The sequence below is a fragment of the Poecile atricapillus genome, chromosome 37 (assembly GCF_030490865.1).
Source record: "Poecile atricapillus isolate bPoeAtr1 chromosome 37, bPoeAtr1.hap1, whole genome shotgun sequence".
NCBI classification, from domain to species: Eukaryota; Metazoa; Chordata; class Aves; order Passeriformes; family Paridae; genus Poecile; species Poecile atricapillus.
The window spans coordinates 3202803-3227910 of NC_081285.1; the positions used below are offsets into that span (position 1 = coordinate 3202803).

A 25108-nucleotide genomic window follows, 5' to 3' on the forward strand; every position below is an offset into this window, starting at 1 on the left:
TCAGATTTTGGGGAGATTTCAGCTGAATTTGGGGGGATTTTTGGGGGGATTTGAGGTAAATTTTGGGGATTTTTAGGGATATTTGGGAGATTTGAGGTGAATTTTGGGGATTTTTGGGGATATTTGGGGTGGATTTTGGGGGGATTTTTGGGGCCGATCCCCATCAGATTTTGGGGAGATTTCAGCTGAATTTGGGGGGATTTTGGGGGGATTTTGGGGGGGATTTGAGGTGAATTTTGGTGATTTTTGGGGGGATTTGAGGTGAATTTTGGGGATTTTTGGGGAAGATTTGGGAGATTTGGGGTGGATTTTGGGGATTTTTTGGGGCCGATCCCCATCAGATTTTGGGGAGATTTCAGCTGAATTTGGGGAGATTTTGGGGGGATTTTTTGGGGGATTTGAGGTGAATTTTGGGGAATTTTGGGGAAGATTTGGGAGATTTGGTGTGGATTTGGGGGGCATTTTTTGGGGCCGGTCCCCATCAGATTTTGGGGATTTTGGGGGGATTTTTGGGGGGATTTTTGGTAAATTTTGGGGATTTTTGGGGATTTTTGGGGATATTTGGGGGGGATTTTGGGGGGATTTTTTGGGGCCGATCCCCATCAGATTTTGGGGAGATTTCAGCTGAATTTGGGGGGATTTTGGGGGGGATTTGAGGTGAATTTTGGGGATTTTTGGGGAAGATTTGGGAGATTTGAGGTGGATTTTGGGGATATTTGTGAGATTTGAGGTGGATTTTGGGGATATTTGGGGTGGATTTTGGGGGGATTTTTGGGGCCGATCCCCATCAGATTTTGGGGAGATTTCAGCTGAATTTGGGGGGATTTTGGGGGGATTTTGGGGGGATTTTGGGGGGATTTTGGGGGGTTCTGAGCCCCATTTTTGGGCTCCCCAGGACGCCGAGGGGACCCCCGTGGATGTGGCGGTGAAGGACAACGGGAACGGAACCTTCAGCTGCTCCTACACCCCAAAAAAAGCCCTGAAACACACGGCCATGGTGTCCTGGGGGGGCGTCAACATCCCCCAGAGCCCCTTCCGGGTGAGGACACCCCAAAATCGGGGTTTGGGGGGGCTGGGGGGGAGAAATTGTCCAAAAATTGGGATTTTGGGGGGTCTGGGGGGGAGAAATCATCCAAAAATTGGGATTTTGGGGGGTCTGGGGGGGAGAAATTGTCCAAAAATTGGGATTTTGGGGGGTCTGGGGGGGAGAAATCGTCCAAAAATTGGGATTTTGGGGAGTCTGGGGAGAGAAATTGTCCAAAAATTGGGATTTTGGGGGGTCTGGGGGGGAGAAATCATCCAAAAATTGGGATTTTGGGGGGTCTGGGGGGGAGAAATCATCCAAAAATTGGGATTTTGGGGGGTCTGGGGGGAGAAATCGACCAAAAATTGGGATTTTGGGGGGTCTGGGGGGAGAAATTGTCCAAAAATTGGGATTTTGGGGGGTGTGGGGGGAGAAATTGTCCAAAAATTGGGATTTTGGGGGGTGTGGGGGGAGAAATTGTCCAAAAATTGGGATTTTGGGGGGTGTGGGGGGAGAAATTGTCCAAAAATTGGGATTTTGGGGGGTGTGGGGGGAGAAATTGTCCAAAAATTGGGATTTTGGGGGGTCTGGGGGGGAGAAATTGTCCAAAAATTGGGATTTTGGGGGGTGTGGGGGGAGAAATCATCCAAAAATTGGGATTTTGGGGGGTCTGGGGGGAGAAATCATCCAAAAATTGGGATTTTGGGGGGGTCTAGGGAGGAGAAATCGTCCAAAAATTGGGATTTTGGGGGGTCTGGAGAGGAGAAATCGTCCAAAAATTGGGATTTTGGGGGGGTCTGGGGGGAGAAATCGTCCAAAAATTGGGATTTTGGGGGGCTGGGGGAGGAATTGTCCAAAAATTGGGATTTTGGGGGGTCTGGGGGGGAGAAATCGTCCAAAAATTGGGATTTTGGGGGGTCTGGGGAGGAGAAATTGTCCAAAAATTGGGATTTTGGGGGGTGTGGGAGGAGAAATCGTCCAAAAATTGGGATTTGGGGGGGTCTGGGGGGAGAAATTGTCCAAAAATTGGGATTTTGGGGGAGGCTGGGGGGAGAAATTGTCCAAAAATTGGGATTTTGGGGGGGTCTGGAGAGGAGAAATCATCCAAAAATTGGGATTTTGGGGGGTGTGGGGGGAGAAATTGTCCAAAAATTGGGATTTGGGGGGGTCTGGGAGGAGAAATTGTCCAAAAATTGGGATTTTGGGGGGTCTGGGGAGGAGAAATTGTCCAAAAATTGGGATTTTGGGGGTCTGGGGGGAGAAATTGTCCAAAAATTGGGATTTTGGGGGGTCTGGGGGGAGAAATCGTCCAAAAATTGGGATTTTGGGGGGTCTGGGGGGAGAAATCGTCCAAAAATTGGGATTTGGGGGGGTCTGAGGGGGGCAAATTGTCCAAAAATTGGGATTTTGGGGGGTGTGGGGGGAGAAATTGTCCAAAAATTGGGATTTGGGGGGGTCTGGGGGGAGAAATTGTCCAAAAATTGGGATTTTGGGGGGTGTGGGGGGAGAAATTGTCCAAAAATTGGGATTTGGGGGGGTCTGGGGGGAGAAATTGTCCAAAAATTGGGATTTTGGGGGGTGTGGGGGGAGAAATTGTCCAAAAATTGGGATTTTGGGGGGTCTGGGGGGGGGAAATTGTCCAAAAATTGGGATTTTGGGGGGTCTGGGGGGAGAAATCATCCAAAAATTGGGATTTTGGGGGGTCTGGGGGGAAAGAAATGTCCAAAAATTGGGATTTTGGGGGGTCTGGAGAGGAGAAATCATCCAAAAATTGGGATTTTGGGGGGTCTGGGGGGAGAAATCGTCCAAAAATTGGGATTTTGGGGGGTCTGGGGGGGAGAAATTGTCCAAAAATTGGGATTTTGGGGGGTCTGGGGGGAGAAATGTCCAAAAAAATTCATTTGGGGGGGCAGGGTTGGCTTTGGGGTCCTGAATTTGGCTCTGGGGGTTCCCAGTTTGGCTCTGGGGGTTCCCAGTTTGGCTCTGGGGTTCCCAGTTTGGCTCTGGGGGTTCCGGGGTTGGCTCTGGGGGTTCCCAGTTTGGCTCTGGGGGTTCCCAGTTTGGCTCTGGGTGTTCCCAGTTTGGCTCTGGGGGTTCCCAGTTTGGCTCTGGGGTTCCCAGTTTGGCTCTGGGGTTCCCAGTTTGGCTCTGGGGGTTCTGGGGTTGGCTCTGGGGGTTCCCAGTTTGGCTCTGGGTGTTCCCAGTTTGGCTCTGGGGGTTCCCAGTTTGGCTCTGGGGGTTCCCAGTTTGGCTCTGGAGGTTCCCAGTTTGGCTCTGGGGGTTCCCAGTTTGGCTCTGGGGTTCCCAGTTTGGCTTTGGGGTTCCCAGTTTGGCTCTGGGGTTCCCAGTTTGGCTCTGGGGGTTCCCAGTTTGGCTCTGAGGGTTCCCAGTTTGACTCTGGGGGTTCCGGGGTTGGCTCTGGGGGTTCCCAGTTTGGCTCTGGGGGTTCCCAGTTTGGCTCTGGGTGTTCCCAGTTTGGCTCTGGGGTTCCCAGTTTGGCTCTGGGGGTTCCGGGGTTGGCTCTGGGGTTCCGGGGTTGGCTCTGGGGGTTCCCAGTTTGGCTCTGGGGGTTCCCAGTTTGGCTCTGGGGTTCCCAGTTTGGCTCTGGGGTTCCCAGTTTGGCTCTGGGGGTTCCGGGGTTGGCTCTGGGGGTTCCCAGTTTGTCTCTGGGGTTCCCAGTTTGGCTCTGGGGTTCCCAGTTTGGCTCTGGGGGTTCCCAGTTTGGCTCTGGGGTTCCGGGGTTGACTCTGGGGGTTCCCAGTTTGGCTCTGGGGGTTCCCAGTTTGGCTCTGGGGGTTCCCAGTTTGGCTCTGGGGGTTCTGGGGTTGGCTCTGGGGTTCCCAGTTTGGCTCTGGGGTTCCCAGTTTGGCTCTGGGGTTCCCAGTTTGGCTCTGGGTGTTCCCAGTTTGGCTCTGGGGGTTCTGGGGTTGGCTCTGGTGTTCCCAGTTTGACTCTGGGGGTTCCCAGTTTGGCTCTGGGTGTTCCCAGTTTGGCTCTGGGGGTTCCCAGTTTGGCTCTGGGGGTTCCCAGTTTGGCTCTGGGGTTCCCAGTTTGGCTCTGGGGGTTCCCAGTTTGGCTCTGGGGGTTCCCAGTTTGGCTCTGGGTGTTCCCAGTTTGGCTCTGGGGGTTCCCAGTTTGGCTCTGGGGGTTCCCAGTTTGGCTCTGGGGGTTCCCAGTTTGGCTCTGAGGGTTCCCAGTTTGACTCTGGGGGTTCCGGGGTTGGCTCTGGGGGTTCCCAGTTTGGCTCTGGGGGTTCCCAGTTTGGCTCTGGGGTTCCCAGTTTGGCTCTGGGGGTTCCGGGGTTGGCTCTGGGGGTTCCCAGTTTGTCTCTGGGGTTCCCAGTTTGGCTCTGGGGTTCCCAGTTTGGCTCTGGGGGTTCCCAGTTTGGCTCTGGGGTTCCGGGGTTGACTCTGGGGGTTCCCAGTTTGGCTCTGGGGGTTCCCAGTTTGGCTCTGGGGGTTCCCAGTTTGGCTCTGGGGGTTCTGGGGTTGGCTCTGGGGTTCCCAGTTTGGCTCTGGGGTTCCCAGTTTGGCTCTGGGGTTCCCAGTTTGGCTCTGGGTGTTCCCAGTTTGGCTCTGGGGGTTCTGGGGTTGGCTCTGGTGTTCCCAGTTTGACTCTGGGGGTTCCCAGTTTGGCTCTGGGTGTTCCCAGTTTGGCTCTGGGGGTTCCCAGTTTGGCTCTGGGGGTTCCCAGTTTGGCTCTGGGGTTCCCAGTTTGGCTCTGGGGGTTCCCAGTTTGGCTCTGGGTGTTCCCAGTTTGGCTCTGGGGGTTCCCAGTTTGGCTCTGGGGGTTCCCAGTTTGGCTCTGGGGTTCCCAGTTTGGCTCTGGGGGTTCCCAGTTTGGCTCTGTGGGTTCCGGGGTTGGTTCTGGGGGTCCGGGGTTGGCTCTGGGGGTTCCCAGTTTGGCTCTGGGGGTTCCCAGTTTGGCTCTGGGGTTCCCAGTTTGGCTCTGGGGGTTCCCAGTTTGGCTCTGGGGTTCCGGGGTTGACTCTGGGGGTTCCCAGTTTGGCTCTGGGGGTTCCCAGTTTGGCTCTGGGTGTTCCCAGTTTGGCTCTGGGGGTTCCGGGGTTGGTTCTGGGGGTCCAGGGTTGGCTCTGGGGTTCCCAGTTTGGCTCTGGGGTTCCGGGGTTGGCTCTGGGGTTCCCAGTTTGGCTCTGGGGTTCCCAGTTTGGCTCTGGGGGTTCCCAGTTTGGCTCTGGGGTTCCCAGTTTGGCTCTGTGGGTTCCCAGTTTGGCTCTGGGGCTCCCAGTTTGACCCCCCTGTCCCACAGGTGGGGGTGGGGGCTGGCAGTCACCCCCACAAGGTGAAGGTTTTCGGGCCGGGCGTGGCCAAGACGGGGCTCAAGGCTCTGGAGCCGACGTTTTTCACCGTGGACTGCGCCGAGGCCGGCCAGGGTGGGCTGGGGGCACCGGGGGGGTGGGGAGGGGATTTGGGGGGGGCTGGGGGAGATTTGGGGGGGTCTGGAGGAGATTTGGGGGGGTCTGAAGGGGTTTGGGGGGATCTGAAGGGATTTGGGGGGGCCTGGAGGAGATTTGGGGGGGCCTGGGGGAGATTTGGGGGGGTCTGAAGGGGTTTGGGGGGCCTGGGGGAGATTTGAGGGGGTCTGGAGGAGATTTGGGGGGGTCTGAAGGGGTTTGGGGGTGGCTGGGGGAGATTTGGGGGGGTCTGAAGGGTTTGGAGGGGGTTTGGGGGGGTCTGGGGGACATTTGGGGGGGCCTGGGGGAGATTTGGGGGGCTCTGAAGGGGTTTGGGGGGGCCTGGGGGAGATTTGGGGGGCTCTGAAGGGGTTTGGGGGTGGCTGGGGGAGATTTGGGGGGGTGAGGAGGGGGTTTGGGGGGTCTGGGGGAGATTTGGGGGGGTCTGAAGGGTTTGGAGGGGGTTTGGGGGGCCTGGGGGAGATTTGAGGGGTCTGGAGGAGATTTGGGGGGGTCTGGAGGAGATTTGGGGGGGCCTGGGGGAGATTTGGGGAGGTCTGGAGGGGATTTGGGGGGGTTTGGGGGGGTCTGGGGGCTCTGAAAGGATCTGGAGGGATTTGGGGGGCTCTAAAGGGGTCTGGGAGGGTCTGGGTGGGATTTGGGGGGCTCTGAAAGGGTCTGGGGGGGATTTGGAGGGATCTGAAGTGGTTTGAGGGGGATTTGGGGAGGCCTGGGGGGCTCTGAAAGGGTCTGGGGGGGATTTGGGGGGCTCTGAAAGGATTTGGGGGGAGTTTTGGGGCCTGTTTGGGCTCCTGGTGGATTCCTGAGGGGTTTTTGGGGGGTCCCGGGGGGCACCCCCAGATTTAGGGGAGGTTTTTTGGGGGGTCCCCCAGGTGACATCACCTGGAAACAGCGAAATTCCCGGGTGGGGGATTTTGTGATCCCGGGGTTTTGAGGGGGAGCAGGAACAGCTCAGACTTTAGGGGACCCCCCCCCCACCCCCCCCCCCCCGATATTTTGGGGTGTCTCTGACCCCCCCGTGCCCCCCCAGGTGACGTCAGCATCGGCATTAAGTGCGCCCCGGGCGTGGTGGGACCGGCCGAGGCCGACCTGGACTTCGACATCATCAGGAACGACAACGACACCTTCACGGTGAAATACACCCCGAGAGGGGCCGGGCTGCACACGATCATGGTGCTGTTCGCTGGCCAGGTGGGGCTGGGGGGGTTTGGGGGGGCTTGGGGGGCTCTGGGGGGCTTGGGGGGGCTCAGGGGGGCTTTGGGGGGCTGGGAGGCTCAGGAGGGTCAGGGGGTTCCACACCATCATGGTGCTGTTCGCTGGCCAGGTGGGGCTGGGGGGCTTCGGGGGGCTTTGGGGGGGCTTTGGGGGCTCTGGGGGGCTTTGGGGGCTTTGGGGGGCTGGGGGGGTTTAGGGGATTTGGGGGGGATTTGGGTCAGGGGGTTCCACACCATCATGGTGCTGTTCACTGGCCAGGTGGGGCTGGGGGGGTCAGGGGGCTTTGGGGGGCTTTGGGGGGGCTGGGGGCTTTGGGGGGCTGAGGGGGGCTTTGGGGGGGTCAGGGGGGCTTCAGGGGGGCTGGGGGCTTCAGGGGAGTCAGGGGGTTCCACACCATCATGGTGCTGTTCGCTGGCCAGGTGGGGCTGGGGGGGTCTGGGGGGGCTTTGGGGGGCTCAGGGGGGGCTTTGGGGGGCTGGGGGGGTCAGGGGAGTCAGGGGGTTCCACACCATCATGGTGCTGTTCACTGGCCAGGTGGGGCTGGGGGGGTTTGGGGGGCTTTGGGGAGGCTTTGGGGGGCTTTGGGGGGCTTTGGGGGGCTGGGGGTTCCACACCATCATGGTGCTGTTCGCTGGCCAGGTGGGGCTGGGGGGCTTTGGGGGGCTCTGGGGGGGTTTGGGGGGGCTCAGGGGGGCTGGGGGGGTCAGGGGGTTCCACACCATCATGGTGCTGTTCGCTGGCCAGGTGGGGCTGGGGGGGTCTGGGGGGGCTTTGGGGGGCTCAGGGGGGGCTTTGGGGGGCTGGGGGGGTCAGGGGAGTCAGGGGGTTCCACACCATCATGGTGCTGTTCACTGGCCAGGTGGGGCTGGGGGCTTCGGGGGGCTTTGGGGGGCTTTGGGGGGCTTTGGGGGGGCTGGGAGGCTCAGGGGGGGTTTGGGGGTGTCAGGGGGGCTTTGGGGGGTCAGGGGGTTCCACACCATCATGGTGCTGTTCGCTGGCCAGGTGGGGCTGGGGGCTTTGGGGGGCTCTGGGGGCTTTGGGGGGCTTTGGGGGGCTTTGGGTGGCTTTGGGGGGGCTGGGGGTTCCACACCATCATGGTGCTGTTCGCTGGCCAGGTGGGGCTGGGGGCTCAGGGGGGCTTTGGGGGGCTCAGGGGGGCTTTGGGGGGGTTTTGGGTCAGGGGGTTCCACACCATCATGGTGCTGTTCACTGGCCAGGTGGGGCTGGGGGCTCAGGGGGGCTTTGGGGGGGCTTTGGGGGCTCTGGGGGGCTTTGGGGGGCTGGGGGGGTTTAGGGGATTTGGGGGGGATTTGGGTCAGGGGGTTCCACACCATCATGGTGCTGTTCGCTGGCCAGGTGGGGCTGGGGGCTCAGGGGGTCTCTGGGGAGCTTTGGGGGGCTTTGGGGGGTGTTCAGCGGGGTCTTGGGGGTCTCAGGGTGGTCTCAGGGGGTCTCTGGGGGTCTGGGTGGTCTCTGGGTGTCTCTGGGTGGTCTCTGGGGGGTCTCAGGGAGTGTCTCAGGGGGTCCCTGACCCCTCTGTCCCCCCCAGGCCACCCCCAGCAGCCCCATATGGGTCAGGGTGACCTCAGGGGGTCTCTGAGTGGTCTCTGGGGGTCTGGGTGTCTCTGGGTGATCTCAGGGGGTCTATGGGGGTCTGGGTGGTCTCAGGGGGTCTGGGTGGTCTCTGGGGGGTCTCTGGGTGGTCTCTGGGTGGTCTCAGGGTGGTCTCAGGGGGTCTCAGGGGGTCCCTGACCCCTCTGTCCCCCCCAGGCCACCCCCAGCAGCCCCATCCGGGTCAAGGTGGACCCGGCCCACGACGCCAGCAAAGTCAAGGCTGAGGGGCCCGGCCTGAGCCGCTCCGGTGGGTCTGGGGGCTTCGGGGGGCTTCGGGGGGAATTTGGGGGAATTTGAGGAGAATTTGGGGGGAATTTGAGGGAAATTTTAGGGGAATTTTAGGGAAATTTGGGGAGAATTTGAGGGGAACTTTGGAGAGAATTTGGGGAGAATTTGGGTGAAGTTTTAGGGGAATTTGGGGAAATTTGAGGAGAATTTGAGAGGAATTTGGGGAGAATTTGGGTGAAATTTTAGGGGAATTTTAAGGAAATTTGGGGGTCCCAGGCTGAGCCTCTCCAGTGCACTCTGGGAATCCCAAAGAATTTTGGGGTTTTTTGAGGAGGAGGAAAGGGGGGGTGTGGGGTGTGGTTCTTCTGGGATTGGGGGATTTTTGGGGAGGGGTCTGAGCGGGATTTTGGGGGGCATTTTGGGGGTCTCCCGCAGGTGTGGAGCTGGGCAAGCCCACCCATTTCACGGTGAGCACCAAGGGCGCCGGCCGCGCCGCGCTGGACGTGCAGGTGAGCGGCCCCGGCAAGGGCGAGGCCGTCAGGGACCTGCAGGTGACCGACAACCACGACGGCACCCACAGCGTCACCTACACACCTGTGCAGCAGGTAGGGCACCCCAAAAACCCAAAATAACCCCAAAAACTGACTCTGGGACCCCAAAAACCCCCAAAAACTGACTCTGGGACCCTAAAAAACCCCAAAAACTGACTGTGGGAGCCTAAAAAACCCCAAAACAACCTTAAAAACCACCCACAGCGTCACCTACACACCTGTGCAGCAGGTAGGGCACCCCAAAAACCAAAAATAACCCCAAAAACTGACTCTGGGACCCCAAAAACCCCCAAAAACTGACTCTGGGACCCTAAAAACTGACTCTGGGACCCCAAAACCACCCACAGCGTCACCTACACACCTGTGCAGCAGGTAGGGCACCCCAAAAACCCAAAATAACCCCAAAAACTAACTCTGGGACCCCAAAAACCCCCCAAAAACTGACTCTGGGACCCTAAAGACCCCCAGAAACTGACTCTGGGACCCCAAAAACCCCCAGAAACTGACTCTGGGACCCCAAAAACCCCCAAAAACTGACTCTGGCATCCCAAAAATCCAAAATAACCTCCAAAAACTGACTCTGGGACCCCAAAAACATCTGAAATACCCCCTGAAACCACCCAAAAATCCCCTGAAATCCTAAAAATACCCCTGAAATCCCCAGAACACCCCCTGAAACCCCCAAAAAATCCCTTGACACCCCCCCAAAACACCCCCTGCAACCCCCCAAAATCCCTTGACACCCCCAAAATCCCTTGACACCCCCAAAATCCCTTGACACCCCCAGAAACTCCCCCTGGAACCCCAAAAACTCCCCTGAAACCCCAAAAACTCCCCCTGGAACCCCAAAACCCCCAAAACACCCCCTGAATCCCCCCTAAAACACCCCCTGACCCCCCCAGACCCCCCCTGGATCAGCTCAGGGGGGGTTTTTTGGGGTTTTTTTGGGGAGGGGGTGTTTTGGGGACACCCCCTGACCCCCCCTGTGCCCCCCAGGGTAATTTGGGGGTGTCAGTGACCTACGGGGGGGACCCCATCCCCAAAAGCCCCTTCAACGTCGGGGTCAGCCCGGGGCTGGACCTGGCCAAGATCAAAATCTCCGGCCTGGACGACAGTAAGGGGGATTTGGGGGGATTTTGGGGGGATTTGGGGGGATTTGGGGGGATTTTGGGGGATTTTGGGGGGTTTTGGGGGGATTTGGGGGGGTTTTGGGGGGATTTTGGGGAGGTTTTGGGAGCATTGGAAGAGGGAGGGTTGGGGGGATTCCCTGTTGTTGATTTTGGGATCCATCCCTAACGACCCCTGGATTTTGGGATTCGCACCCCAATTTTGGGGTCCCCAATCCCAACTCCGTGTCCCCCTCCCCAATTTTGGGATTCAGCCCCCAGTTTCAGGGTGGGTTTGGGGGTTCTCTGTCCCAATTTTGGGATCTCCTCCCCAGTTTTAGGATCCTCCCCAATTTTGGGATTCCCCCCAACTTCAGAGCAGATTTGGGGGTTCCCTGTCCCAAATTTCTGGACAGATTTGGGGGTTCCCTGTCCCCAATTTCAGGGCAGATTTAGGGGTTCCCTGTCCCAAATTCCGGGGTCTCCTCCCCGATTTCAGATCAGATTTAGGGGTTCCCTGTCCCCGATTTCAGGGCAGATTTAGGGGTTCCCTGTCCCCGATTTCCAGGCAGATTTAGGGGTTCCCTGTCCCCGATTTCCAGGCAGATTTAGGGGTTCCCTGTCCCCGATTTCAGATCAGATTTGGGGGTTCCCTGTCCCCGATTTCCAGGCAGATTTAGGGGTTCCCTGTCCCCGATTTCAGGGCAGATTTGGGGGTTCCCTGTCCCAGATTTCAGGGCAGATTTGGGGGTTCCCTGTCCCCGATTTCAGGGCAGATTTGGGGGTTCCCTGTCCCCGATTTCCAGGCAGATTTAGGGGTTCCCTGTCCCCGATTTCCAGGCAGATTTAGGGGTTCCCTGTCCCCGATTTCCAGGCAGATTTAGGGGTTCCCTGTCCCCGATTTTGGGATCCCGTCCCCATTTCCCGTCCCCCCGCAGAGCTGGAGGTGGGCAAGGCTCAGGAGTTCACGGTGAAGACGAAGGGCGTGGGGGGCCAGGGCAAGGTGGGCGCCCGGATTTTGGGGCCGTCCCGGAAGACGGTGCCGTGCACGGTGGAGCCGGGCGCGGGCGGCGACAGCAGCGCCGTGCGCTTCGTGCCGCGCGACGAGGGCACCCACAGCGTCGAGGTCACCTACGACGGCGTCGCCGTGCCCGGCAGCCCCTTCCCCGTCGAGGCCGTGCCGCCCACCGACCCCTCCAAGGTTAGGGGAGGGGGGTTGGGGTTGGGTTTGGGGTTGGGGTGGGGGTCTCGGGTTCCCTTCCCTGTCGAGGCCGTGCCGCCCACCGACCCCTCCAAGGTTAGGGGAGGGGGTTTGGGGGGTTTGGGGTGAGGAATTTGGGGTGGAGGTCCTGGGACCCTTCTCAACTCAGTTCACCCAACTCAGCCCAACTCAACCCATCCCAACTCAACCCAACCCAACCCAACTCAACTCAATTCACCCAACTCAACTCAACTCAATTCACGTAACCCAACTCAACCCAACTCAACCCATCCCAACTCAACCCAACTCAACCCAACCCAACTCAACCCAACTCAACTCAATGAACCCAACTCAACTCATCCCAACCCAACTCAATTCACCCAACTCAACCCAACTCAATCAACTCAACCCAACTCAACCCAACTCAACTCAACCCAACCCAACTCAACCCAACTCAACCCAACTCAATCCAACTCAACCCAACCAAACCCAACCAAACCCAGCTCATCCCAACCCATCCCACCCTTCCCATCCCCCAGGTCCGTGCCTTCGGCCCCGGTCTCCAGGGGGGTCTGGCCGGGGTTCCCGCCCCGTTCACCATCGACACCAAAGGCGCCGGCACGGGCGGTTTGGGGCTGACCGTGGAGGGACCCTGCGAGGCCAAAATCGAGTGCCAGGACAACGGCGACGGCACCTGCTCCGTGTCCTACCTGCCGACGGAGCCCGGCGACTACAACATCAACATCCTGTTCGCCGGCGCCCACATCCCGGGCTCGCCCTTCCGCGCCCCCATCCGGCCGCAGTTCGACCCTTCCAAGGTCACCTGCGAAGGGCCGGGATTGGAGAAGGCCACGGCCGGTCAGCCGGGGCGCTTCCGGGTGGACTGCAGCCGGGCGGGAACGGCCGAGCTGACCATCGGCATCGCCTCGGAAGCCGGGGCGCGGGCGGAGGTGAGGGTGGAGGAGAACGGAGACGGTATTTACACCATCGCCTACACGCCGCGCAGCGCCGGCGTGCACACCGTCACCGTGGAGTACGGCGGGCAGCCCGTGCCGCACTTCCCCAGCACCGTGCGCGTGGAGCCGGCGCCGGCAGCCGTGGATACGGCCGGAGTCAAGGTGTACGGGCCCGGCGTGGAGGGGAAGGGTGAGTTTGGGGAGGGGTGGGAGGGTTGGGGTGGGGTGGGTTGGGCTGAGTTGGGTTGAGGTGGGATGGGATGGGTTGAGTTGGGTTCAGTTGGGTTGGCTGGGATGAAATGAGTTGGGTTTGGCTGGGATGAGTTGGGTTGAGTTGGGTTTTGTTGATAAGAATTGGGATGGGTTGAGTTGGGTTTGGTTGGGATGGGTTGGGTTGGGATGAGCTGGGTTGGGTTGAGTTGGGTTCATTGGGTTGGGTTCAGTTGTGTTGGGTTCTTTGGATTGAGCTGAGTTGGGTTGAGCAGGGATGAATTGAGCTGGGATGGGTTGGGTTGAGCGGGGTTGGGTTCATTGGGTTGGGATGAGTTTGGTTGGGTTCAGTTGGGTTGAGTTGGATTGAGTTGGGATGAGTTGAGTTGGGTTCATTGGGTTGGTTTCAGTTTGGCTGGGATGAGTTGAGTTGGATTGAGTTGGGTTCATTGGGTTGGGTTGAGTTGGGATGAGTTGAGTTGGGTTCATTGGGTTGGTTTCAGTTTGGTTGGGATGAGTTGAGTTGGATTGACTTGGGTTCATTGGGTTGGGTTGAGTTGGGATGAGTTCAGTTGGATTGAGTTGGGTTGAGTTGGGTTCATTGGGTTGGGTTGAGTTGGGATGAGTTTGGTTCGGTTCAGTTGGGTTGGGTTGAGTTGGGTTGGGTTCATTGGGTTTGGGTTGAGTTGGGTTCATTGGGTTGGGTTCATTGGGTTGAGTTTGGTTCGGTTGAGTTGGGTTGAGTTGGGTTGGGTTGGGTTCAATTGGGTTGGGTTGAGTTGGGTTCATTGGGTTGGGTTGAGTTTGGTTTGGTTCAGTTGGATTGAGTTGGATTGAGTTGGGTTGAGTTGGGTTGGGTTCATTGGGTTGGGTTTGTTGGGATGAGTTTGGTTGGGTTTGTTGGGTTTGGGTTGAGTTGGGTTCATTGGGTTGGGTTGAGTTGGGTTGAGTTTGGTTGGGTTCAGTTGAGTTTGGTTGGGTTGAGTTGGGTTGAGTTGGGTTCAGTTGGGTTTGGTTGGGTTCAGTTGGGTTGAGCTGGGCTCAGCTGCCTCAGAAGACGACCCCGCTGACCCCTCTGACCCCGCTGACCCCTCTGACCCCGCTGACCCCGCTGACCTCGCTGACCCCGCTGACCCCAATGACCCCGCTGACCCTGCTGACCCCTCTGACCCCGCTGACCCCGCTGACCCCACTGACCCCGCTGACCCCACTGACCCCACTGACCCCATTGACCCCGCTGACCCTGCTGACCCCGCTGACACCACTGACCCCACTGACCCCGCTGACCCCACTGACCCCACTGACCCCGCTGACCCCGCTGACCCCGCTGACCCCGCTGACCCCGCTGACCCCACTGACCCCACTGACCCCGCTGACCCCGCTGACCCTGCTGACCCTGCTGACCCCTCTGACCGCACTGACCCCACTGACCCCGCTGACCCCCCCACCTTCCTGGTTCCAGGCGTGTTCCGCGAGGCCGTCACCGAGTTCGAGGTTGACGCTCGCGCCGTGGCCAAGGCCGGGGGTCCCCTGCTCAAGGCCCTGGTGTCCAACCCCTCCGGGAACGTCACCGAGACCTTCGTGGAGGACCGCGGTGACGGCACCTACCACGTGGAGTACACGCCCTACGAGGAGGGTGAGCGCGCCGCGCCTCCCGCTCCGGGAACGGGGGGATTGGAGAAACACGGCGGCGTTTGGGGCACAAATCGAGGGATTTTGGGGTGACTCTGGGGGGTTTTGGGGGGCTCTGAAGGATTTTGGGGGATTTTGGGGAGATTTGAGGGATTTCGGATGGGATTTGGAAGGATTTGATGGATTTTGGATGGGATTTGGAAGGATTTGATGGATTTTGGATGGGATTTGGAAGGATTTGATGGATTTTGGATGGGATTTGGATGGGATTTGATGGATTTTGGATGGGATTTGATGGATTTGGGCTGGGATTTGATGGATTTGATGGATTTTGGATGGGATTTGGTAGATTTGATGGATTTTGGATGGGATTTGATGGATTTGGGCTGGGATTTGATGGATTTGATGGATTTTGGATGGGATTTGATGGATTTGGGCTGGGATTTGATGGATTTGATGGATTTTGGATGGGATTTGATGGATTTGGGCTGGCATTTTCTGGATTTTGGCTGGGATTTGGAGGGATTTGGGATTGCCCCCAGGCCTGCACACGGTGGACGTGACGTACGGCGGGTCCCCGGTGCCGCTGAGCCCGTTCCGTGTCCCCGTCACCGAGGGCTGTGACCCCGCCCGTGTCCGCGTGCACGGCCCCGGCATCCAGAGCGGCACCACCAACGTGCCCAACAAATTCACCGTCGAGACCCGGTGAGAGCCCCGAGCCAACGCAATTCCCAAAATCCCAATGGCAATTCCCAAAATCCCAACAGGAATTCCCAAAATCCCAATGGCAATTCCCAAAATCCCAACGGGAATTCCCAAAATCCCAATGGCAATTCCCAAAATCCCAACAGGAATTCCCAAAATCCCAATGGCAATTCCTGAAATCCCAACAGGAATTCCCAAAATCCCAATGGGAATCCTCAAAATCCAATCAGGAATCCCCAAAATCCTTCTGGGAATTGTCCCAGATCCCACTGGGAATCCCCCAAATCCTACTGGGATTCCCATGACCCCAAATCCCATTTTTTCCCCAAATCTCCCCTTCCCATGACCTCAAATCCCATTTTTTCCCCAAATCTCCGTCTCCCACGAGCCCAAATCCCATTTTTTCCCCAAATGTCCCTTTTCCACGACCCCAAATCCCATTTTTTCCCCAAATCTCCCCTTCCCACTACCCCAAATCCCATTTTTTCCCCAAATCTCCCCTTCCCACGACCTCAAATCCCATTTTTTCCCCAAATCTCCCTTTTCCACGACCCCAAATCCCATTTTTTCCCCAAATCTCCCTTTTCCACGACCCCAAATCCCATTTTTTCCCCAAATCTCTGCCTCCCACGAGCCCAAATCCCGTTTTTCCAGGGGGGCCGGCACGGGGGGATTGGGCCTGGCCGTGGAGGGGCCCTCGGAAGCCAAAATGTCCTGCACGGACAACAAGGACGGGAGCTGCTCCGTGGAGTACATCCCGTACGAGCCCGGAACCTACAGCCTCAACGTCACCTACGGCGGCCACCAGGTCCCCGGTGAGCCCCGGGCAGGTGGCAATTCCTGGGGAATTCCTGGGGAATTCTTGGGAATTTTTTGGGAATTTTCAGGAATTTTTTAATGAATTTCGGGGGATTTTTGGAGGTTTTTTTCTGGGAATTTTTCTGGGAATTTTCAAAGGTTTTGATTTTGGGGGGGTTATGTTGGATTTTGTAGGATTTTTAGGAAATTTGGGGGGATTTGACCCCTAAATCCCAATTTTCCCCCTCGCCCTGGTGACCCCAAACTCACCCCACATCCCCTAAATCCTGTTTTCCCATCCCCACACTCCCTAAATCCCAGTTTTTCCCCCTAATTCTTGTTTCCCCCCTAATTTCCATTTTCCCCACTTATCCCATTTCCCCACTAATTCCCAGTTTTTACCCTAATTCCCATTTTCTCCCCTAATTTCCGTTTTTCTCTTTAATTCCTGGGTTTTCTCCCCTAATTCTTGTTTTCCCCCTAATCCCCATTTTCCCCTCCTAATTCCCAGTTTTACCCCCCTAATTTCCCATTTTTCCCCCTAATTCCCAGTTTTACCCCCCCAATTCCCACTTTAACCCCCCCAATTCCCGTTTTTCCCCCCCCAATTCCTATTTCCCCCCCCAATTCCCATTTTCCCCTCCCCTAATTCCCATTTTTCCCCCCCAATTCCCATTTTCCCTCCCCCCAATCCCATTTTCCCTCCCCCAATCCCATTTTCCCTCCCCCAATCCCATTTTTTCCCTCCCCAATTCCCATTTTTCCCTCCCCCCAATCCCATTTTCCCCCCAATCCCATTTTCCCCCCAATCCCATTTCTCCCCCCTAATCCCTCTCCCGCCGTTGCAGGGAGCCCGTTCCAGGTGCCGGTGTCGGACGTGGTGGACGCTTCCCGCGTGTCCTGCGGGGGTCCAGGCCTGACCCCCGGCCACGTCCGGGCCAACGTCCCCCAGAGCTTCACCGTGGACACCTCCAAGGCCGGCGTGGCCCCGCTGGACGTCAAAGTGCAGGGTCCCAAGGGTCAGCAGGGGGGGATTTCCTGCCATTTGGGGGATTTGGGTGGGCTTTGGAGAGGGCTTGGAGGTTTTTACTGGGATTTTAAGGGGTTCTGGAGAGGTTTTGGGGTGCTCAGTAGCAGCTCTTGGGACATCCTGTGGGTTTTTGGGATACCCTGTGGGATTTCAGAGCATCCTGTGGGATTTTGGGGCTTCTCTGTGGGATTCTGGAACATCCAGTGGGATTTTGAGGCGCCCAGTGGGATTTCAGAGCATCCTATGGGATTTTGGGGCTTCTCTGTGGGATTCTGGAGCACCCTGTGGAACTTTGGGGCTGCCCTGTAGGATTCTGGAGCATCCTGTGGGTTTTTGAGGCTGCCCTGTAGGATTTTGGGACACTTTATGGGATTTTGAGGCACATTATGGGATTTTGGGGCTGCCCTGTGGGATTTCAGAGCATCCTGTGGGATTTTGAGGCTGCCCTGTGGGATTTTGAGGCACTTTATGGGATTTTGAGGCTGCTCTGTGGGATTTCAGAGCATCCTGTGGGATTTTGGGGCTGCCCTGTGGGATTTCAGAGCATCCTGTGGGATTTTGAGGCTGCCCTGTGGGATTTTGAGGCACTTTATGGGATTTTGAGGCTGCCCTGTGGGATTTCAGAGCATCCTGTGGGATTTTGGGGCTGCCCTGTAGGATTTTGGGGCTGCCCTGTAGGATTTTGAGGCGCTTTATGGGATTTTGAGGCACCTTACAGCATTTTGGAGCCACCCCACACCAACATTTCAACATTTCCCCTCATCCTACACCACCTTTCCACCATTTCAACCCACCCCCACCATTCCAACCTTCCCCAACCTCTTGAACCCCCCCAAAAAAACCCCAAAAAACCCCAATTTCCCTTTTCCAGGCGTGCTGGAGCCCGTGGACATCGCCGACAACGGCGACGGCACCCAGCGCGTGTCCTACGTGCCGTCCCGCGAGGGTCCCTACAGCATCTCCGTGCGCTACGGCGACCACGAGGTGCCCCGGAGGTGCGTCCCGGGGGGGTTTTTGGGGCGCTCCGGAGGCATTTTGGGGTTCCCTGACCTCCTGATTGCTCCCCCAAAGCCCTTTCAAGGTGAAGGCGCTGCCCACCCACGACGCCAGCAAGGTGCGGGCGAGCGGCCCCGGGCTCAACACCACGGGCGTGCCGGCGAGCCTGCCCGTGGAGTTCACCATCGACGCCAAGGACGCCGGAGAGGGGCTGCTGGCCGTGCAGATCACGGTGCCCGAGGGGGATTTTGGGGGTCTCGGGGAGGGGTTTTGGGGGGTTTTGGGGGGTTTTGGGGGGTTTTTGGGGAAGATGGGGAGGGTTGGAGGGTGGTGGGTTGGGTGGGTTTGGAGGGGTGGTGGTAGTTTTGGGGGTTTTTATTGGGGTGGGGAGTGTTGGGGAAGGGTGGTTTTGGGGTGGAGAGCAGGGGAGAGCCCAAATTTCGGGGTGGAGAGCGCTGAAGACCCCAATTTTGGGGTGGAGAGCACTGAAGACCCCCAATTTTGGGGTGGAGAGCACTGGAGATCCCAAATTTTGGGGTGGGTGGTACTGGAAACCCCCAATTTTGGGGTGGGTGGTACTGGAGAGCCCAAATTTTGGGGTGGAGAGCACTGGAGACCCCAATTTTGGGTTGAGTGGCAGTGGAGATGTCAATTTTGGGGAGGAGAGCACTGAAGACCCCAATTTTGGGGTGGGTGGTACTGGAGATCCCAAATTTTGGGGTGGAGAGCACTGGAGATCCCCAATTTTGGGGGTCTTTAGACCCTTTTGGGGTGGTGGGCACTGAGGACTCCCAGGTTTGGGGTCTTTTGGCCCTTCTGGGAATGGGGAAGCACCAGAGCCCCCCCAGTTTTTGGAATGGGGCAGCATCAGACCCCCCCAGTTTTGGGGTCTCTCCCAAGGGGAATTTTAGCCAGAATATCAGGAAAACTTCTCCCCTAAAGTGGGATTTTGGACATGGAATCATGGCCCAATATTTGACCCCCAACCCACCCGGGAGCTCTGGGAGTGCTCGGGATCCTTTTTCCCAGCCCTAAAATCCAACCCCACACTTCCAAAACTGCCCAAATTCCCATTTTTTCCACCTCCAAACAGCCCAAATCCTCATTCTCACCTCACCAGGCATCAAAATTCCCACTTTTTCCCCTCAGGATCTTGAGGGGAAGCCCAAGGGAGCATGACCCCACCCGGATGCTCTGGGGTCCTTTTTCCCAGCTTTAAAATCCAACCCCACACTTCCAAAACTGCCCAAATTCCAATTTTTTCCACCTCCAAACAGCCCAAATTCTCATTCTCACCTCAGCAGCTGCCAAAATTCCCACTTTTTCCCCTCAGAATCCTGAAGGGAAGCCCAAGGGAGCTTTCCCCCACACACACATGGGAGCCCTGCTCCAGGATCCCTTTCCCTGCCTTCAAAACCAACCCCACACCCCCAAACTGCCCAAATTCTCATTCTTACCTCACCAATGGATGAATTTCCTGCTTTTTCCCCTCAGGATCCCGAAGGAAAGCCCAAGAAAGCCTCGATCCGGGACAACCAGGACGGCACCTACACCGTGTCCTATGTGCCGGACATGACGGGACGCTACACCATCCTCATCAAATACGGGGGGGACGAGATCCCTTATTCCCCCTACCGCATCCGGGCCGTGCCCACCGGCGACGCCAGCAAGTGCACGGTCACCGGTGAGCCCCGAAACGAGGGGAAACCCCCCAAAATTGGGAGAAAACACCCCCAAAATGGGAAAAAAACACCCAAAAAATCCTGGGGGAAACCCCCCCCCCCCGGAATGGGAGATACCACCTCAGGAGCGGGAGAAACCACCTGGAAACCCCCTCAGGAAACGGGGGGGGCCAGAACGCTGTGGGGAAAGGGGCACGGCTGCACCAAACGGGGGGAAATGGGGGGGTTTTGGGGGGGTTTTTGGGGGGTTTTGGGGGTCTCACGGCTGTGTCTCACTGGATTTCTTGCTTCTCTGCCCACCCCACCCCACGCCCACCCCCCCACGCCCACCACCCCCCCCTCCCCTTCACGCTGTAGTTTCCATCGGAGGTCACGGCTTAGGTAAGAGCACGGCTTGGTTTGGGGAGGGGGGGGGAGCATGGCCAAAACCCCCCCTTTGCACCCCAAAATCGAGGCCCCTTCGCACCCCAAAAATGTCCCTGCATGGGGGAGGGGGAGGAATGGGGTGGGGGGGGGGGTTGGGGTGGGAGAGACCCAAGTTAATGAGGGGGAAACCCCCCCCCAAAAAAAGTATTGATGAGGGAGCCCCAAACTCAATTAATGGTGGAGGACCCCCCAAAATTAATGATGGGGACCCCCCCCCAAAATTTAATGGTAGGGGACTCCCCGCCACCCATGACCTCAATTAATGAGGGGAAGCCCAAATTTAATGAGGGGAACCTCCCACCAAATGTAATGATGGGAGCCCCCCCAACCTGAATTAATGAGGGGAGAACCCCCAAACTCAATTAATGAAGGGATCCCCCAGGACCTCAATTAATGAGGGACTCCCCTGAACTCATTCTGGGGGTTCCTGGTCCTGTTTTGGGGCTCCAGGTCCTGTTTTGGGGCCACCAAAGGGCTTCCGTGATGGTGACCCCAAAGAGGTCCCATTTTGGGGTTTTTGGTCCCATCTTGGTGCTCCCCAGTCCCATTTTGGACTCTCTGATTCAATTTTGGTGCTCCTGGCGCCGTTTTGGTGCTCCCTGATCCCATTTTGCTGCTCCCCAATCCCGTTTTGGCACTCCCGGTGCCGTTTTGGTGCTCCCGGTGCCATTCTGGTGCTCCCCGATCCTGTTTTGGCACTCCCAGCGCCGTTCTGGTGCTCCCCAATCCCATTTTGGTGCTCCCCAATCCCATTTTGGTGCTCCCCAATCCCGTTTTGGCGCTCCCGGTGCCATTTCGGTGCTCCCGATGCCGTTCCAGTGCTCCCCAATCCCATTCCGGTGCTCCCGGTGCCGTTCCAGTGCTCCCCAATCCCATTCTGGTGCTCCCCAATCCCATTCCGGTGCTCCCCAATCCCATTCTGGTGCTCCCGGTGCCCTTCCAGTGATCCCCAATCCCATTCCGGTGCTCCCCAATCCCATTCCGGTGCTCCCGGTGCCGTTCCAGTGCTCCCCAATCCCATTCCGGTGCTCCCGGTGCCGTTCCAGTGCTCCCCAATCCCATTTCGGTGCTCCCCAATCCCATTCCGGTGCTCCCGGTGCCATTCCGGTGCTCCTCAATCCCATTCTGGTGCTCCCGGTGCCGTTCCAGTGATCTCCAATCCCATTTCGGTGCTCCCCAATCCCATTCTGGTGCTCCCCAATCCCGTTTCGGTGCTCCCCAATCCCATTCCGGTGCTCCCGGTGCCGTTCCGGTGCTCCCGGTGCCGTTCCAGTGCTCCCCAATCCCATTTTGGCGCTCCCTGATCCCATTCCGGTGCTCCCGGTGCCGTTCCGGTGCCCCGGTGCCCTGACCCAGCGCTCCCGCAGGTCCGGGGCTGGGCCCCACGATCCAGCTGGGCGAGCAGACGCTGATCACGGTGGACGCCAAGGCGGCCGGCAAGGGCAAGGTGACGTGCTCGGTGTGCACGCCCGACGGCTCCGAGGTGGACGTGGACGTGGTGGAGAACCCCGACGGCACCTTCGACATCTTCTACACCGCGCCCCAGCCCGGCAAATACGTCATCTGTGTTCGCTTCGGGGGAGAGCACATCCCCAACAGCCCCTTCCAGGTCATGGTGAGTGGAAACGGGGCAGAAACGGGGAAAAACGGGAAAAAAGGGTGTAAAAATGGGAAAAAATGGGATAAAAATGGGAATTATGGGGTGAAAATGGGGTGAAAATGGGGGATTTGGGGGTCATCTGTGTTCGCTTCGGGGGAGAGCACATCCCCAACAGCCCCTTCCAGGTCATGGTGAGTGGAAACGGGGCAGAAACGGGGAAAAACGGGAAAAAACGGGGAGAAAATGGGATAAAAATGGGATAAAAATGGGAATTATGGGGTAAAATACGTCATCTGTGTTTGCTTCGGGGGAGAGCACATCCCCAACAGCCCCTTCCAGGTCATGGTGAGTGGAAACGGGGCAGAAACGGGGAGAAACGGGGAAAAACGGGGTGAAAATGGGATAAAACAGTGTAAAAATGGGAATTATGGGGTGAAAATGGGGTAAAAATGAGAATTATGGGGTAAAATACGTCATCTGTGTTCGCTTTGGGGGAGAGCACATCCCCAACAGCCCCTTCCAGGTCATGGTGAGTGGAAACGGGGAAAAAACGGGGAAAAACGGGAAAAAACAGGGAGAAAATTGGAATTATGGGGTGAAAACCATGAGAAAATGGGGTAAAAATGGGAATTATGGGGTAAAATACGTCATCTGTGTTCGCTTCGGGGGAGAGCACATCCCCAACAGCCCCTTCCAGGTCATGGTGAGTGGAAACGGGGCAGAAACGGGGAAAAACGGGAAAAAACGGGGAGAAAATGGGATAAAAATGGGATAAAAATGGGAATTATGGGGTGAAAATGGGGTAAAAATGGGAATTATGGGGTGAAAATGGTGTAAAAATGAGAATTATGGGGTGAAAATGGGGGATTTGGGGGTCATCTGTGTTCACTTCGGGGGAGAGCACATCCCCAACAGCCCCTTCCAGGTCATGGTGAGTGGAAACGGGGCAAAAACCGGGGAAAAACGGGAAAAAACGGGGAGAAAATTGGAATTATGGGGTGAAAACCGTGAGAAAATGGGGTAAAAATGGGAATTATGGGGTAAAATACGTCATCTGTGTTCGCTTCGGGGGAGAGCACATCCCCAACAGCCCCTTCCAGGTCATGGTGAGTGGAAACGGGGGGAAAACAAGGAGAAAATGGGGGAAAATGGGGAAAATGGGGGAAAAAATGGGGGAAATTGGGAAAAATGGGGAGAAAATGGGAAAAATGAGGGGAAAATGAGGAGAAAATGGGGGAAAAGCTGGGGAATTTGGGGTGGCAAATGGGGCTGGGGGATTTGGGGTGCGCTGACCCTCGGTGCCCCCCAGGCCACGGACCGGCCGCTGCTGGGGGTCAATGGGCTGGACATGGCTGGGCTGCGGCCCTTCGACCTCGTCATCCCCTTCACCATCAAGAAGGGAGAGATCACAGGTGAGCCTCCAAAACAGCCCCAAATCGGTGTAAAAATAGCCCCAAAACAGCCCTAAAAAATAACCCAAATCAAGGCCAAAAATCCCCCAAATCCAGGCCAAAAATATCCCAAATCCAGGCCAAAAATATCCCAAATGCAGCCCTAAAATATCCCAAATGCAGCCCTAAAAATATCCCAAATGCAGCCCTAAAATCCCCCAAATCCAGGCCAAAAATATCCCAAATGCAGCCCTAAAATATCCCAAATGCAGCCCTAAAATATCCCAAATGCAGCCCTAAAATATCCCAAATGCAGCCCTAAAATCCCCCAAATCCAGCCCCAAAAATATCCCAAATGCAGCCCTAAAATCCCCCAAATCCAGGCCAAAAATATCCCAAATCAACCCTAAAAAATCCCTCAAATCCAGGCCAAAAATCCCCCAAATTCAGCCCTAAAAAATCCCCCAAATCCAGGCCAAAAATATCCCAAATCCAGGCCAAAAATATCCCAAATGCAGTCCTAAAATCCCCAAAATCCAGCCCCAAAAATGTCCCAAATGCAGCCCTAAAATCCCCCAAATCCAGGCCAAAAATATCCCAAATCAGCCCTAAAAAAACCCCTCAAATTCAGGCCAAAAATATCCCAAATCCAGCCCTAAAAATCCCCCAAATCCAGCCCCAAATCCATCCCCAAAATCCCCCGAATTCAGCCCCAAAATCCAGCCCTTAAAATCCCCTAAACCACCCCAAAAATCCCCCAAAATCTCCCCAAAATCTCTCCAAAAATCCCCCAAACCACCCCAAAACCCCCAAAATCTCCCCAAAACCCCTCAAAATCCCCCAAATCCTCAGGTGAGGTTCGGATGCCCTCGGGCAAAGTGGCCTCTCCGGACATCACGGACAACAAGGACGGGACGGTGACCGTGCGCTTCGCGCCCAGCGAGGCGGGGCTGCATGAGATGGACATCCGCTGTGACTCCATCCCCATCCCCGGTAGGAATTTGGGGGAATTTGGGGAATTTTTTGGGAAATTTTTGGGAATTTTTTGGGAATTTTTTGGGAATTTTTTGGGAATTTTTTTGGATTTTTTAGAGATTTTTTAGGATTTTTTTTCGGATTTTTTTTCAATTTTTTAGCGGATTTTTGGGGTGGTTTTTTTCAATTTTTGGGGGATTTTTTTTGGATTTTTTGGTTTTGTGGGAGGGGATTTTGAGGGGTTTTTTAACTTTCTGAGTAATTTGTTTTTATTTTATATTTTTGGGGGCATTTTTGGGAATTATTTGGCATTTTGGGGGGATTTTTTGGGAGGGATTTTAGGGGTGTTTCTCCCCCTGCGCTTCTGGGTGGGTTTCATGGGTGGCTTTAGGGGGACTTTGAGGACACCCAGGGGTGGCTCTGGGGACGTTTTTTGGGGTCCCTGTCCCCGTGTGGGATTTGGGGACAATGTGGGGGCTCAGGACACCCCGTGACCCCCCTGTGCCCCCCAATTCATGCCCCCCCAGGCAGCCCCCCAATTTCTGGGGTGGCTTTAGGGGAACTTTGAGGTGTCAGGGACACCCAGGGGTGGCTTTGGGGACCTTTTTTGGGGTCCCTGTCCCCGTGTGGGATTTGGGGACAGTGTGGGGGGTCAGGACACCCCGTGACCCCACTGTGACTCCCCCTGCCCCCCATTTTGTGCCCCCCCAGTTCTGGGTGGGTTTCATGGGTGGCTTTAGGGGGACTTTGAGGACACCCAGGGGTGGCTTTGGGGACATTTTTTGGGGTCCCTGTCCCCATGTGGGATTTGGGGACAGTGGGGGGGGCTCAGGACACCCCGTGACCCCCCCGTGACCCCCCTGTGCCCCCCATTTCAGGCAGCCCCCTCCAGTTCTACGTGGATTACGTCAACAGCGGTCACGTGACCGCCTACGGGCCCGGGCTGAGCCACGGCACCGTCAACCGGCCGGCGACGTTCACCGTCAACACCAAGGACGCCGGAGAGGGTGGGACACCGGGGGGACACTGGGGACACTGGGTGGATTGGGGACACTGGGGGGACACCTTCACCGTCAACACCAAGGACGCCGGAGAGGGTGGGACACCGTGGGGACACTGGGGACACTGTGGGGACACTGGGGACACTGGGGTGATTGGGGACACCTTCACCGTCAACACCAAGGACGCCGGAGAGGGTGGGACATGGCTGGGGACACTGTGGGGACACTGGGGACACTGGGGACACTGGGGACACTGGGGACACCTTCACCGTCAACACCAAGGACGCCGGAGAGGGTGGGACACTGTGGGGACACCACTGGGGACACTGGGG

At 57.1% G+C, this 25108-nt stretch overlaps 1 protein-coding gene across 10 annotated transcripts in view; it reads left to right on the top strand.

Moving 5' to 3' along the window:
• FLNA (filamin A) overlaps window positions 1-25108 on the top strand; it is an 83068-nt gene that overhangs the window by 30277 nt on the left and 27683 nt on the right. For 9 of the 10 annotated variants that reach the window (XM_058861532.1, XM_058861533.1, XM_058861530.1 and 6 more), the window contains exons 15-34: window positions 896-1039; window positions 5294-5417; window positions 6490-6650; window positions 8445-8535; window positions 8952-9121; window positions 10064-10181; window positions 11112-11374; window positions 11914-12520; window positions 14003-14176; window positions 14715-14877; window positions 15532-15692; window positions 16524-16694; window positions 17577-17700; window positions 17777-17933; window positions 19196-19385; window positions 19741-19764; window positions 21177-21424; window positions 22719-22821; window positions 23653-23793; window positions 24654-24782. In XM_058861532.1, coding sequence (XP_058717515.1) covers window positions 896-1039; window positions 5294-5417; window positions 6490-6650; window positions 8445-8535; window positions 8952-9121; window positions 10064-10181; window positions 11112-11374; window positions 11914-12520; window positions 14003-14176; window positions 14715-14877; window positions 15532-15692; window positions 16524-16694; window positions 17577-17700; window positions 17777-17933; window positions 19196-19385; window positions 19741-19764; window positions 21177-21424; window positions 22719-22821; window positions 23653-23793; window positions 24654-24782 — 3463 coding nt within the window. The remainder of the gene's footprint in view (window positions 1-895; window positions 1040-5293; window positions 5418-6489; window positions 6651-8444; window positions 8536-8951; window positions 9122-10063; window positions 10182-11111; window positions 11375-11913; window positions 12521-14002; window positions 14177-14714; window positions 14878-15531; window positions 15693-16523; window positions 16695-17576; window positions 17701-17776; window positions 17934-19195; window positions 19386-19740; window positions 19765-21176; window positions 21425-22718; window positions 22822-23652; window positions 23794-24653; window positions 24783-25108) is intronic. The other variant, XM_058861538.1, reaches the window with a different exon arrangement.